The sequence below is a fragment of the Halichoeres trimaculatus genome, unplaced genomic scaffold (assembly GCF_033239565.1).
Source record: "Halichoeres trimaculatus isolate MK-OKI-2021-1 unplaced genomic scaffold, fHalTri1.1 fHalTri1_scaffold_20, whole genome shotgun sequence".
Taxonomy (NCBI): Eukaryota; Metazoa; Chordata; class Actinopteri; order Labriformes; family Labridae; genus Halichoeres; species Halichoeres trimaculatus.
This window is the reverse complement of record NW_027437198.1, coordinates 1,074,839-1,089,445: the sequence shown is the minus strand read 5'-3', so window position 1 is coordinate 1,089,445 and position 14,607 is coordinate 1,074,839. Positions and strand designations below refer to the sequence as shown.

The window sequence follows — 14,607 nt, the reverse complement described above, 5'->3', positions numbered from 1 at the left end:
CGGCCATGACACGCATTTTCTGGTATTTACAATGCAGGCAGAGTACATTACTGTTTGGAAAACTGAAAGGTTTTTTTTTTTTTAATCAAATCAGACATGCAGCATATAGTGACAAATTCAGTCACGGTTATTCCTCTGCTGTATAAATGAAACATTTAAATGAATCGTGTAAAGTTAGCTCATTGACTTGTTCATTTTTCTAATAACGACACTGATTTTACGAATGATGATTCAGTGTAGTCAATAGATTGTCATAGCGTTGTAAAGACTTAATACAATTTTCCATAAAGGCTAAAAGTTTGCCCTGCTTACTTGATAATTCTCTTAAAAGCAAGGCTGGTTACCTAAGTTGGTACAGGTGAAAGAGTTGATAGCAAAATTGTAAGGAGGGTATCCTGTAAACTTAATTTGGATGAAATGGCAACTGTTATGAACCTAATCAATGTTACGATTATAAGAGGGTCCATGGAAAAATGTCTAACCTGGAAGGAGTCTGTGGTCTAAAAAAGTTTGAGAGCCCCTGCTTTAGATCATTATGTGCACACAAGTGAATATCTTATATGAACAAAATAAAAATAAAAAAATCTCATATTTTCGAACTTCAAAAGGCTTTAGCTTCTCTAACAAGACATGGGGAGAATGGGGTTGGTTGTCACATTTTTTGCTCAAGTAAGAGTTACTCATCATCAAAACATCATTCAATAATCAGTACATATCACGATCACACATCACTATTAATCGAAGCTTAGGGTGTTTGCTTGAAATGTGTGTCCCTCTAATCCTCCAAACAATTGGAACATCACATAATTACTATCAGAGACATTCTTACACATTGGAGCTGTCACAATGTTATTTGATGGGAAAAATCTTTTCAAAAAGGCAAGAAGACAGAACTGAATTTAATTGCTTTGACAATTGATAAATAAACTTGATGAAATGTAACACAAAATGGGAACATGAATTGGGAACACATCTTTTTCTTGTGAAAATGACAAGTTACATATTAAATTATACCAACGTAATTTGTTTTAAAACTTTGCTTAATTTTTACTCGGTGCAAAAAGTTTTTATTTCCCAGACAACTAAGTGCAACACAACATGGCTATTAATCGTGTTTTCGTTTTAATAGCTATGAATTAAACCCTGGATAAAAACTTATTCCTTCGACTCGTAACGTCAGTCAAATCAAGAGAAAACATATCATGTCATTGCCGTCATTTCTTTCCGTAGTTCGCAGTCCATTATTCAAATTTGAAGAAAGTGACTGAGAAGGATTGGCGGGGCATATATTCTGATTGTCCAATCAGATAGCTCTATTTTCTATCGTGGGCGGAACCTGGTAGACCTTTGAAGCTCACGAGCCCCACGCAGTCAGGCAGGAGATCGAAATGGCGGCGCCAGCAGAGAGGATGGAGGTAAGGTCTTACAATAGGATACACAATGAAGTCTTTTTATTTGTCTTTTCAGTGTACCAATTCCCAAAGTTATGACTCAGAGAAACGTATGTGATTATTCTAAACCCTGTGAACAGCCAGCGTTGTGAAGTTACGTACGTAGCAGACTGTGATGCATCCATTTTAACTTTGCTACAAGTGGGATGCCCCTGCCGCTCATTCATTTACAACGAACATAGCTCACATTTAGTTTTAAGTTTTTAGGCGTTATGTAATGTGTTGTCTTTGTGGTGACTCTTGAGTTTTAGTATAAACTGGTTTAGGTCAACCGACCACAGACAGGTTGTGTGAACTGGTATAAAAGGCGGCCGGCTGTGTCTTAGCAGCCTGTGGGACCGCATGGGGACTAACGTGTTAGCATCTTAGCATGTCATGCTAGGATGATGCTGCCTCATTCTCCCTCCGCTCCAACTCTGTACCACTGTTAGCCGGAGTTAGCTAGTGATGCTACACTCATGCGCACATCTGTGTTGGCTTTATTATTGCTGTCAGTTTATAGTATGCTGACTCCTTTTTGTTAATGTGTACACACATAAATGGGTTCGACTCATTGGTAGTTCAGAACAGCACGTCCTTACAGTTTTGTGGTATCTAAATCTAACTCTTATTCTTGGCTCCACCGGTTGTTCTTGAAAGGCCTGCTGGTTGTTTGATCTTACCGGGGATTAATGACATTTTTAAATCTCTCGTTGAGTGTGTAGGTGACATGCTGTGAGCAGGGGTACTACTAGTGTGATTGCCACACATGGGAATAGGCCCCCAAGAAAATATTAACAACCACCTCAAAACCCTACACTTTAATTGGCTTGAGAGAAGCAGAGCGTTTGTCAAAATCTCTTGGATGTCTACTATTTGGACAGCCGAACCTAAAACGTGAAATCTGAAAGATTAAAAAAAAGTACCCAGAACCCTGCTATTCAGGCTTTCAGGGGATTAACAATCATTTATAAACTGTTGATGAACCTGAAGGTGACTTGGTGTGAGTCAACGTTGTCTTTCATAGTCTTACCTACCATGTGCTCCCATTGTTGAGCTGGGGCCCTGACACAGAAACAGAGTAGCAAAGAAACTTACAGCACTGTTGAAGATAAATTAGCTTAAATTCACTACCAATGTATACACAAATCAAACTAGCTTGTAATAGGTAAAAATGCTGAACTAATGCAGCTTTAAGGGGACAATTCAAAAATAAATTCTCACGTGTTGTCATCTAACTGTGTGTGTGTCTGTGTGCGTGTGTTTGTGTCTTTGTTGAGGTTTCTCAGGGGGAGAGCTCAGCCAAGCCTGCAGCAGAGGACATGACGTCAAAGGATTACTACTTTGACTCCTACGCTCACTTTGGCATCCATGAGGTGATTTCTTTGAAACTAAATGTACTGCAAGTCTAATTTTTGGTCCTAACCCTGTGTTCCTAACCCTTTGTACTTTTTTTTTCTGTAGGAGATGCTGAAAGATGAAGTCCGCACGCTGACGTACCGTAACTCGATGTTCCACAACAAGCACCTTTTTAAGGACAAGGTGGTGCTGGACGTGGGCAGCGGCACCGGGATCCTCTGCATGTTTGCTGCTAAAGCTGGAGCCAAGAAGGTTATCGGGGTACGCACTGAGATACATTATACTGATATTTATGTGAGTAACAATTTCTTTTGCAGCAAAGAAAGCATTTATGTTTGTCTTTGCAGATTGAGTGCAGCAGTATCTCAGACTACGCTGTGAAAATAGTGAAGGCCAACAAGATGGATGATGGTGAGTGGACAGATTCGATTCTGTGGTGTGAAATGATGTCAGGATTAGTGGGGGGAGTTTGTAACCTTCTATTTTTGTGTCTAGTTGTGACCATTATCAAGGGAAAGGTTGAAGAGGTGGACCTGCCTGTGGAGGGGGTGGATATCATCATATCGGAGTGGATGGGTTACTGCCTCTTCTACGAGTCTATGCTCAACACAGTCATCTATGCCAGGGACAAGTGGCTGGTATGTTTGAGTCTAAGAAATGTGTTTTTGAAGGCGTGATGGTTATTTTTGAACATTTAACCCTCATCGAAATGATTTATCAGTAAATATTGCTGTGGGCAAAGTGTTAAAGCACCAGAATGGTTCATTGGCTTTGTGAATAATGTCTGTCGAAACTTTGAGAGCATTGCTTAAAACCTGTCCTGGTCCAAAACAGTCATCAAGAGCATTTTAAAACTGTTGAAAGCTGAAGGCTTTTACAGATGCTGCAGTTAATTGTAAGCAAATGTTTTTAATGAAATGCTTAATGGTAAAACGTTTATAGGAGCAACACACATACATGTTTACCTATCTGTTACCTTTAAATATATGTCCTTTTTTCCCTTTTCAACAGAAACCAGATGGACTCATCTTCCCTGACAGGGCCACTCTTTACGTCACTGCTATCGAAGACAGGCAGTACAAGGACTACAAAATCCACTGTAAGTAACAGGTCACATGACAAAACCTCAGTGAAGTGAATAAGAAGAAGTGACAGAATATCACACTGTTGGCCACAGATGAACATTGTGATGATGATGATCATTGAGATGATGATGATGATGCTTTAGCTGTGCTCAGAAGCTGCTAAGTATCCGTGTGATGTATTGCCCTTAAAGAACCAAATACAGTTGGGACGATCAAACCTAAAGCTACTTAGAGAGCACATGAATGTTTGTCAAATGTATTTTATGAGAAGGGCTGGGATGATGTGCTCTTCTCTTGACAATTTTTGGGGTGCCCATTGGACTTAAATTGCAATTCTTCTGTATTTGCCATTTTTAGGGTTAATAGTAAGCTTTTTAACACCAGACTGAGTGAAAAGGTTGAATGATGCCGTCTATAGACTATTTTAGGAGTCATATTTTCCCCCCAAATAAACATCTTGTGTAAGTTTGGTGTTTTTTATTTTTTTATTTTATTGTATTATTTACATCTTTATTTATTTTTATTTTATTTATTTATATATTTTTATTTTTATTTTATTTGGTTGGGGGGGGGGGGGGGGGGGGGGTGTCATTTAGATGATCTGACATCACATTACTAGATAGTCAAAGAAAAACATTTCACTCCCAGCTCATAAATTAAGACTACATTTTTAGTATTTGGATCAAATGTTTTTTTTATTTTTTTAAGAAACTTCAGAATTGTAAAACAAAAAATCCTCATACTGATGTGAATCAATTTTTTCCCACCCCCTTATTATGAGCTATGTCCACCTAAAGACATTAAACTAAAATTATTTGGTCCTCTGGTTAGCCTTGCAAGTAAGAATAGGCATAATACACTGTTATTAGAAATCATATGGAACCTTTATACTGAAAAATGACACATTTCCTGAGAAATGCTCATCACTACAAACCAACAGGAGGATCCTTTTCCCAAGCCAAAGTCTGTTTTGTGCCTGCCTAAATGTAGCCAGGTAAGTGGTTTAAGGTCACAGCCTGGTTATGTTTAGGCACCCAAAATACTTAGTCAGGTTTACGTTAAAATCCTGTTTGTCTTTTAGTGCTGATTCACCATGAACTCTCACAGCAGTCTCCTGTAATCCTGCTTGATTACAGCTGATTGCTTTACAAGTCCTCCATGACTTTCTGCCAAAACACTCTCCCCTCCTGGCAGAAAGCCCTTGAGGTAAACTCTTTGGCAGCTGTGCAGAGGAGAGCAGGGCTGGCAAGTTTTCTGTTTGGAAGGAAACAATGCTCTCTGTGTAGATTGATCTGAACATCTGAAATAAATCTGAACTCTTTCTGAACAGAGGTTTTTTATTAATAAATGTGCTCTCATACGTCTGCCGTTTTGTTCAGTGCGGACTCCTGCAGTACTAATCCATAACACAGCAGCTGTTGTGTGTTAATCTAAGCTGAGCTCAGGACTGTCTGGCACACTGTCTCTTTATTTACGTATGCTCTGACTGTCCTCTGTGTGTGTGTGTGTGTGTGTCAGGGTGGGAGAATGTGTATGGATTTGACATGTCCTGCATCAAGGAGGTGGCAATAAAGGAGCCGCTGGTGGATGTGGTGGACCCAAAACAGCTGGTCAGCAGCGCTTGTCTTATCAAGGTGGGTGCAGTTTTCAACTAGACTCTTCCCGTGAAATGACATCTCTGTGGTTTCTGTACTCAAAAGCTCCTCTGTGTCTGTTCCAGGAGGTGGACATCTACACGGTGAAGGCGGACGACCTCACTTTCACCTCACCGTTCTGCTTGCAGGTGAAGAGGAACGACTACATTCACGCTCTGGTCACATACTTTAACATCGAGTTCACCCGCTGCCACAAGAGGACCGGATTCTCTACAAGTCAGTGAATGCAACATACCCACCTGTTCTGTCACACACTCACTCAACACAAGCCTGCTCAGTTAGTCTTTAGCCTGTACTCGTACTCATGCAGAAGGAACTGGGAGCTCTGACCTTTCTTTTTGTGTCAAAAGAGATGAGAACAAAGAAACATGCTGAACTTAACCCAGTTATCTGGAGATGACAGAAAAAAATTAACCTAAGAAAAGATAATAAGATTAGTCAGATGAGGAAACCCAGTGGACTTATGTTTGCCATTTGGATTCACACTGGCCCTCATTCATCAACCCTGGGTGGGAACTGGAGCAGATGTGGGTGTAGAAATGAGCCAATCACAGCGTACGCCTGATCAGGGATTGATAAATGCGGTGACTAAATGGTAATATAAATAACACGCACCTAAATATTCAAGGTTCAGTTTGCCCCACAGAATTAATGACATGTAGAAATGCATGATGGGAAAAAGGAAAGGAGACTTCTCTGTGACAGAGATTGACACCAAAGCAACTGAGGTAGAGAGAAATGAAGCTGTGTTGTTTGGGGGCTGGAAAAGTGGCGTTAAAGTCAGAAAAACTACCTCTGTATGGAAATCATGGCAACAGTCGTCAGTGTGAGTTAGACAAACCAAGCTACAGCAGAGTTTAAATCATTTCATTCACACATTGTTTATATTACTTAATCTGTGATATCTAACTATGAGAGCACTACCTGGGTTTGTATATGTTGTTAAATAGTAGTTTTTTTAAACACACAGTTCAGGTTTATGTGGTACTATTGGTCAGAGTAATCTTCATGGTCTTATCTTTTCAAATTAATTTCTTTAAAACTTTGCAGAGTGATTCTGTATTTAAGGGAACATATTAAGTCCATTGGGTAAACTTGTCAATTTCACTAAATATTAGTTTCAAGCAATGCCCAATTTTACAGTGGGTCATTAGGCTGATATTTCACTTTTATTGAATACAGAAACTAAAAGGTTCCATCATTTATTTAGCTTAAAGTGCAAATCATGTGTTGGGATTTGCAGTTTTTGTGCTGTCCTGTTTCTCAAATGTCAAGTTTGCTCTTCAAAATGAACACCAGAATACCTCTTTGTGTTTATTATTTTCAGTATCCTTTGATCAAAATAAACATGGCAAAGGTACTTTAAAAACTATTTAAATAATTAATTTGGATAAATAATTCGCTCTGTGTGTCAGAGAAATCTGCATCAACTGTATTACCCTCTGAAAAAAAGCCCTACAAATCAGCAATGGTTTGCTCCTAAGTCACATGATCCAAATCAGCTGAGGTCCCATCCTTTTTGGTGGGAACCTTGAAGAAAGTGTGGCATGTTCAGCTCCTCCTCATCAATATTTCATCAGAATGATTGTCTGTACATGGGGCGCATTAACTCTTCATCAACTGTGTTAGCAACATTTTCTGCTCTTCTTACTATAGATGCTATAGTGCTCAGAAAAGTGAAAGTTAAAAACATTCCCTGTTTGTTTCTCGTTGTGGAGAGTTGGGAGAGAATCAGGGATCATACAGGCAGCAAAGCAAACCCAAATAAACAACTACACTCTAGAAAACAAGCCCCGGGAACCTGCAACCCGAGACTAATAAGATGTGCAAGCGACTTTTCTTCTCTTCTCTCCTAGAATCATAACACGCATGGGCAGGAGAATTTTTCTGAGTGGGCGGGGGAGCGTGGTGCTTGCTGTGAGAGGAGCAGCGACTGAGCAGCAGAGAGTGAAACGAGCAAATCACTGAAGAGATTTACTTTCTGACTACTGAAAAAATTTAGTTTTCTGTCAATACTCTATGATTGCGATATAGATGTTTTATACATCTCACGTGCAAAAGCCTGCGATACATCGAGTATACTGGATATATCCCCCAGCACTAGGAACAATTCTAGGAAGCGTAGTCTGACAGAGAAATGTTGAATAACTTTGAATTCAGGATAACTTGGATTTATGGTGAAAAATAGTCTCAACTTTTGTCCATAACAGAACTGACACAGCAGTGCACCAGTTTTTATTTCTTATCTAAGAATTCATTAGAACTTAAGCTTGCTAATTAATGAATTAAGTACGTTCCAGGTTTATACTTCAGAGTACATAGCAAAAATGCACAGATTGTTTTCACTCTTTTGTATTCCTGAAATTTTCCCCTGATCATAGAATCACTTGTAAATACCTTTAATTCTTTTAACTGTTGTTGAAGCAATTTTATCCATTTTTTGTACAGCATTCTTGGTGATTTGAAAGGCACCTTGAAATAAAATGTATACTTAATCCTTTACCCAGGAGAAAAAAACACACTGTCTGTGTGAAGCAGCATTTCCTCCTGACAAGAACAGGAGGGGTTAAATGTACCCCTCACTCTTTCCTCTCCACTCCACTTGCCTATGAAATATTTTTGAAGTCCTTTGACCTTGAACTATGCAGCTGTTCTTAAGTTTTAGCTCACCTTGTGTTTTCCCTGCATCAGGCCCAGAGTCTCCATACACTCACTGGAAGCAGACTGTGTTCTACCTGGATGATTACCTGACTGTGAAGACCGGAGAGGAGATCTTTGGCACCATCAGCATGAAGCCAAACGTCAAGAACAATGTAAGCACTGATTCTTTAACAGAAAAAAACCCTAACTGAAACATAAACGACTTCTGCTTATGGAAGTCCTTTTTTTGGTAAAACATGCAGCAAATGCCCAGTAGGGGGAGGCATCAACCTGTAGAAGGAAACCAGCACTTCAACATCCTTTTTATTTTATCTAGAATAAAATCAGGTTTGGACTTTGTTCGTACTGACTGGTATCTGTTACGGTTTGCTGACGTTGTCTCTGCGTGTGTGAGGTGTCTCCATGCTGAGTAACGTGTGTGTCTGTGCCCACAGAGAGACCTGGACTTCACAGTGGATATCGACTTCAAAGGCCAGCTGTGCGAGGTGTCCAAGACATCAGAGTACCGAATGCGTTAACCCAGTCTGGCGCCCCTCTGCAGCAACATTTTAAAGACTCTTCTTCTTTTTTTGTCATATTCATATTCAAACAGTATTTGAAGGTTTTCACATCCTCGGGGTCTAAATGCGTTGCCGTGGTGAATTATTGTGCCGTAGTCATTCAGCAGAGTGTGTGCCTGCTGTTTGAGTCTCCTTCCAGGGTTTTCTTTGTGGGTTCTTGTCTGCATGTGTCAGATCCATGTCTACATGAACACAGCGGCCCTGTCCACACATCTGCAGAGTGTTACTGTTCAGTCTCTGTCCTCCAGAACCTGCCTCCTCTACGCCTTTCCCGTTCATAGGAACATCCACCTGTTCAGACCAGAACCAGCATAGTGTTGGTGTGAATGTGTTGCAGATACATTTAAAGATATTACAGCAGCATATTTCCTGAGTTACACATTTTACCAAATTATTTGTTTTTGTGTGTGTGAGTACAGATGTTGTAAAAGCCACATGCACTGTGTCCTAAAGGAACAACACACGGGCTCCTCACTGTAGTTATTTGCTGATCTTGTGTTAGCTGAAGTAAAAATAAACATTACTGTACCAAGCATACTTCAGGAACGTGCTGACGGTTTAACATAAAGAATTCTCAAAATGATCCTCCAGACATTTCATCTGTTCTGAGATGTCTCCCTCCACAGCCCCCTCTGCTCTCTAACTGTTCAGGAGTTTGAGTTCCTTCAGATCTGCTCAGAGACGTGTGTGGTTTGGGTTTGGGACATAGTACACGTGTGATTCTGCACACGCCTAGTTGATCTTAGAAGTATTTCTGTGTCCATGGTGATGTCTGGGCTGCTCAAATTATCCCTCCATATCAGACTTTGTTCCAGTGTCACTCTACAGTTAGTGCTGCACCTCAAGAAAAGATTGTTTTTAAGGGGAGGACCAAGTCTAGATTCTTAGTCCCAGTGGACTCCTCCCTGTGTGTGTGTGTCACAGTGTACAGATGGAGTGTGAGTCTGTCTGAACAGTACTATTCGTGTAGGTGAGACTCTGCAGAGTCAACTCCATCATGACATTTAGGATATTTTTCTCTTTTGTATTTTTGTTTGCAGCAGCTGCGTTAATTTTTTAAAAATAAACTAATAAACTGAAGATGTAAAACTTCCCATTCGTCTCGTCTTTCACAATCACGGATCAGAGAAAGCTCAATGTTAAACGTTCAGTGGGCACTGTGGGCACTTCAGTACTTATTTGAGCATTGACCTGATTTTACTTTAACATAGAGCAAAACAAGAGTAACTCACCTACAATATATTTTTTTCTGTAAATGTGACTGCACAAAAAGCTCCATCGTGAGATAACTGAACTTGATATCATTACACAGAGTAACTTGTATTGGTCAAACCTCTCTAGCATGGGGGACAAAATGAAAATAATACGCAGTAAGAGGTCAAAAGCACCCATACATAATAAGTAAAAGAAAAAGCTCCTGCCGAGCCTTCATCCTATCCAGAATCGGATACTGTGGAGGATCAGTGAAGTAAAATGTTGACAACCTTACCAACAATCAAAGCTACCGTGAAATACTTGAGGAGACTCTTGAAAGGAGGCTAAACTGGTGTGATGGCCCTCTCTCCTATCCCCGTCAGATGGCAGCTGCAGCTTCTTGCAGAGATCTAAACCCATGGAAAATATTACAGATGTCTGGTTGGGATGTAGTGACGGCATGGATCACTGTCTCAGAGTCACTGGGACATGGGTCAGACTTCATCTCAGGCAGGAAATTTGTTTGAGATGAGCTTGTTTTAACTACTAAAGGGTGATTATTTTACGTTATGAATAATGAGAATTGAAAGTGCAGCTTAACGTCTGCTTCTACTCCTTCTGGCTCCAAGATGATTCAGTTTAAACTGGTACCCTAACACTCAACTAGCGCAATGTGTATGGAGGAGGATTTGGGCCACTGAAACATAATGAAAAATAATAAACAGTCATTTAAAAAAATATATTATTCTGAGACTAATCTTGGAATTCTGACTTTAATCCCAAAACAATAACAAATATTTATTGGATATTAAATCTAAATTTAAATTATTAAATGGGGAAAAGAACTTAATTTGGAAATGCCAAGGGAGGACTGGTGTTAAGAGTGGGACACACAGCCCTCACCACAAGCTCCAAGAAGCGGAGAAAGTTTGGAGGGATGAATCTGGTTTGTTTTTTATAACACCACATATTAAAAACCGACAGTCTCCATCACATCAACAATGCTGGAGACTGTGGACACGCTGACGCTAATCACTCCCACATCTTTTGGAAGTGTCCAAAATGTTTGTGTTACTTTAGACACAACTTTGTTCATAGATTACCTTATGATGTAAAGTTCCTGTATTCTGGTTTGATATGTGAAAATCTGGGTTTGCCAAAAGACTTATATCTGTAAGATCACGCCCATAGCCTCCATGGAAGAGATGACTTTTTCTCTGAGATTAAGAGGAGCACCTTTTGCTGAGAAGTGGGAAAATGGACAAACTTTGTCTCAAAGAGAAAGGCACTATCTTCTTGTGACTTAAGTGAACTTAGTCTCTGTGACGTCACTGGTCCGTTCCCAGCACAGCGAAATGAAGCCAATAAGCAGAAGCAGCCACATTGAACATGCCACTAGCTGTGAGTTTCCTTTCTGACTCCTATAGGGCGCCCACCAGTCACATGAGCTGAGCTGTGTCTCTGATTGGACAATAAGATGATCCTAATATCTGCTAAACTGCAGTTACAAAAAAATCACCCTCTGTACAGTATGTGCTGATAGAGAAATCAGCATTTCAGACCCAAGCTGTTTTTGAACCAGGCTGTAAATATGTTTTAATGCTGTAGAAGTCTGTTTTTCTTGGTCTGGGTGTGTATGTGACTTCCGGTCTTTCTGCAGTCAGACTCATGTGGATTCTCCATAAACAGCAACTTTTAGGATTTAAGTTTCTGTCACGAAAACAAGGAAACTAGTTTTCTGCAGAATATCTTTAATCCCAATTACTTTATCATGAACAAACGACAGACTGCAGCCAATCAGAGCCTCAGTATTTATAGTATAAAAAAACAACTTTGTCATCTGTATAACAATAAAGCAGCTATTTGGATCTGAGTGTCAGGACTACAGGAGCGAGTACTGCCCCCTGGTGGAAATCCTGTTAGTAGGTTAGTGTGACTTTAAGGGAGAGGAAACCATCTAAAAAACATTTCAGCTCAAGGAAGAAATTATGTGTTTATCTTTCTTTTTTACTATTGCAGGCAATTTCATTAGTACCACGCGCGTTAATGTGTTCAACTTCACTACAGCCGTATAAGGCACACAGACGCAGGACTTATTCAAACATTTTAAGTCCTTTGTTGTGTTCAAGTTTACTTTTTTCCTCAGGATTTTCAGTTATAAAATTAAATATTTTAGCATATATACACCAACAAAAACCTCTTGTCAACATAACCTTTTTTCTTATGACTTGTTTATTCCTCAGGAGGTACAAACTGCAGCTCACAGTCACATGAACGCTATAATGGGACAAAATAGCAGGAAGCAGGTTTCCTGGGTTATTTAGCTGCTGCTTCCTGTACTGTCTCCTTAATCTCACATTAAACACACACACACACACACACACACACACACACACACACACACACACACACACACACACACACACACACACACACACACACACACACACTGGAAACAGTAAACATTATCCTTTCACCACTGTGTACTGACAGAGATGTCCATCCAGCAACTGTCCAATCACCTGAAGGAAACTTTTATTATATTTTCACCTGTTTTACTAAGAAAGATGCTGTGAATCTATGTTTTGGTCGATTTTTTCATTTTAAAGTTTGTCATTACTGTTAGAGTATCAAAGAACTGCAGAGAGGTTTTTTTTATTATATCAGGTAGAGAATGGGTAACAGTGGTCAAAGTAGAAAATTGGTCCCTTTATCTGGACATCTTTGAATCAAACATGTAGATGTGACCACAGAGTTAGTTACCTGTTTGTTAATTCCTGGTGATAAGTTACTTTTTTCTTTAAAAACAAATTTTGAAAGAGCTTCAAAAATAGTCAACAGCAGATCTCTTTCCTTCTCCTTTGACTGTCAGGTTTCTTTAGGTTAGAGAGCTCTTGCGTGAGGACTGGGTGCAGAGACCCCTCAAACTCACCGACTGTCTGTGGCTCGGTGTTGCGACAGTTGGAGCTCCCCTGCCAGACCTGCCACCCTCATCCACAAGGAGGGGGTCACAGGTCAAAGGACAGGAGCCAGCGTTTGGCTGTACAGAGATAAAGGATGGTATAAAACCGTGAAACAGGGACGGCTAAGACCACCTGTTGTTAGGTGACCACACTGTGGTCCAGTGATCTCACCTGAGCGGGTTCACTGTGTGTGCTGAATGAAGACCGTGACCTTAATGCTCAGTGAGATCAGTTCCACTCTGGCTCTGGGAAAGTTCTGGGGGTGTTTCCTTGTTTTTCAGGATCAGATGTCATAAACCTGAAGGATCCCGAGCTGAAGAATGTGCTTGATTTCTGACTTCCTTGTGTTCAGGAAATGACTCAAGGGGCGTGGGGACTGTCCTTGCACTGAGACAAGACTGTCTCCTTCAAGACTCCTGCAATGATTTTTTTAAGCAGCTCATGGTAAGGGTTAAACACCCAAGAGATAAGATACATTTTTCCTTGTACAAACTAAACAACGCACACATGAGAGTTTAAGAAAAAAAAAAAAAAACTTAGGCCAGGTGAGCAAAATAAAGCAGACACCACAGAAGAAGAAAAATCTTCTGGAACTCAATTTCTATGTTCATGAAAATCGATCATGTGCCTTGTACCTGGAATGTTCTAATTTTACGCTGCTGTGCTTGATTTTTACAGGATCTGAAAACTTTTCCTTCACTTCTCAGAGAATGTGAGGAACGAACACTGTGGGTTGGACCTGGAGTCAGTGGGCGAGGCTGCAGCCCCCTCACCTCTTTCCTCCAGGCTTTGTGGGCGGGGCACAAATGAAGCTGTGGGCGGAGCTACAGGGTGAGCCGCTGACCCACATCACTGTTAACAGACTACAGCTGCAGTGGAGCAGGATGAAGGAGCTGGAGAAGGAGAAGGATAAGGAGAAGGGTGGTGGTGTTGCAGGAGGAGGAGGAGGAGGAGGAGGAGGAGTGTGTAAGGCTGGGAGCAGGAAGGAGAAGGATCAGGTATGTGTCACCTGTAGATCATACGCTTTGGACTGCAGATGTATCTCTGCATAATAACAGTGTGTTTGTAGGTGGCTGTGTGAGCACAGAAGTGTCTTTCTTGGAGTCTGAGTGGAATGAATGCGAGTTGCTGCTGAGCCAGTTCAGACATGAGAAGGCGACATGCCCCAGGCTCCTCTGCTTTATGATGCTACCAGTCTCCCACTTAAACAAAAAGTCCTGCCTGTTTTACATTTTGTTGATTTTCATGGTATGTTAAACTGGACTTGAACAACAAATCCAAACTTCTCCACCCTGTAAAATAAGCTGCATGATGGAGCATTCTTTTTGTCTTGTCAACATCAGGAATGTTTCCTGTGTTTAGCCCACACGCTCAGTTTGGGGACAACACAGTGTCTCTGATGTTCATCAAAGTGTGCTCCGTGTATCTTATTGTGGAAACACACCAAACCACCACAGAGAAATCCACAGGTTAAACTATGTGCAGCTCTGACAACATGTAAAGCTGTTAAACAGATGTGCACTGCTGAGGTACAATTGTGAAGGTGAAGTCACATAAATACAAGCTGCTTGTCAGCCTGAAACCTGACATTTATACAGACACACCCCTTAACTGGAAGCTTTACTCTGAAGGATAGAACTGTAGGAAACGCCAACAAACAGGTTGTATGTATGAAAAAACACAAGGTGTCTTCAATTTAT

The 14,607-nt window shown here is 40.5% G+C and overlaps 2 protein-coding genes across 3 annotated transcripts in view; both read left to right on the top strand.

The window, feature by feature from the left end:
- Positions 1-1,315: 1,315 nt before the first annotated feature.
- prmt1 (protein arginine methyltransferase 1) lies at positions 1,316-9,813 on the top strand. Of its 2 annotated transcripts, none has more exons than XM_074697289.1 (10): positions 1,316-1,415; positions 2,711-2,806; positions 2,895-3,050; positions 3,137-3,200; positions 3,285-3,427; positions 3,801-3,888; positions 5,393-5,508; positions 5,595-5,745; positions 8,221-8,342; positions 8,625-9,813. In XM_074697289.1, exons 1-10 carry the CDS (start codon positions 1,389-1,391, stop codon positions 8,706-8,708), a joined length of 1,047 nt encoding a protein of 348 aa, XP_074553390.1. In that variant the 5' UTR covers positions 1,316-1,388; the 3' UTR covers positions 8,709-9,813. The 2 variants fall into 2 exon arrangements, with proteins under 2 accessions (XP_074553390.1, XP_074553391.1); XM_074697290.1 differs by having other exon boundaries at positions 1,320-1,415; positions 2,720-2,806.
- A 3,966-nt stretch (positions 9,814-13,779) lies between these two features.
- The window catches only part of trpm4a (transient receptor potential cation channel, subfamily M, member 4a), a 28,666-nt gene continuing 27,838 nt past the window's right edge, over positions 13,780-14,607 (top strand). The window contains exon 1 of the mRNA XM_074697209.1: positions 13,780-13,905. Coding sequence (XP_074553310.1) covers positions 13,792-13,905 — 114 coding nt within the window. The 5' untranslated portion in view covers positions 13,780-13,791. The remainder of the gene's footprint in view (positions 13,906-14,607) is intronic.

Excerpts from the sequence above, each read along its gene's own strand:
- prmt1 (XM_074697289.1), top strand. The coding sequence starts at position 1,389 with ATGGCGGCGCCAGCAGAGAGGATGGAG. Across the intron at positions 3,051-3,136 it reads GAGCCAAGAAGGTTATCGGG|ATTGAGTGCAGCAGTATCTC; the intron begins GTACGCACTGAG and ends TTGTCTTTGCAG. Across the intron at positions 5,509-5,594 it reads GCAGCGCTTGTCTTATCAAG|GAGGTGGACATCTACACGGT; the intron begins GTGGGTGCAGTT and ends TGTCTGTTCCAG.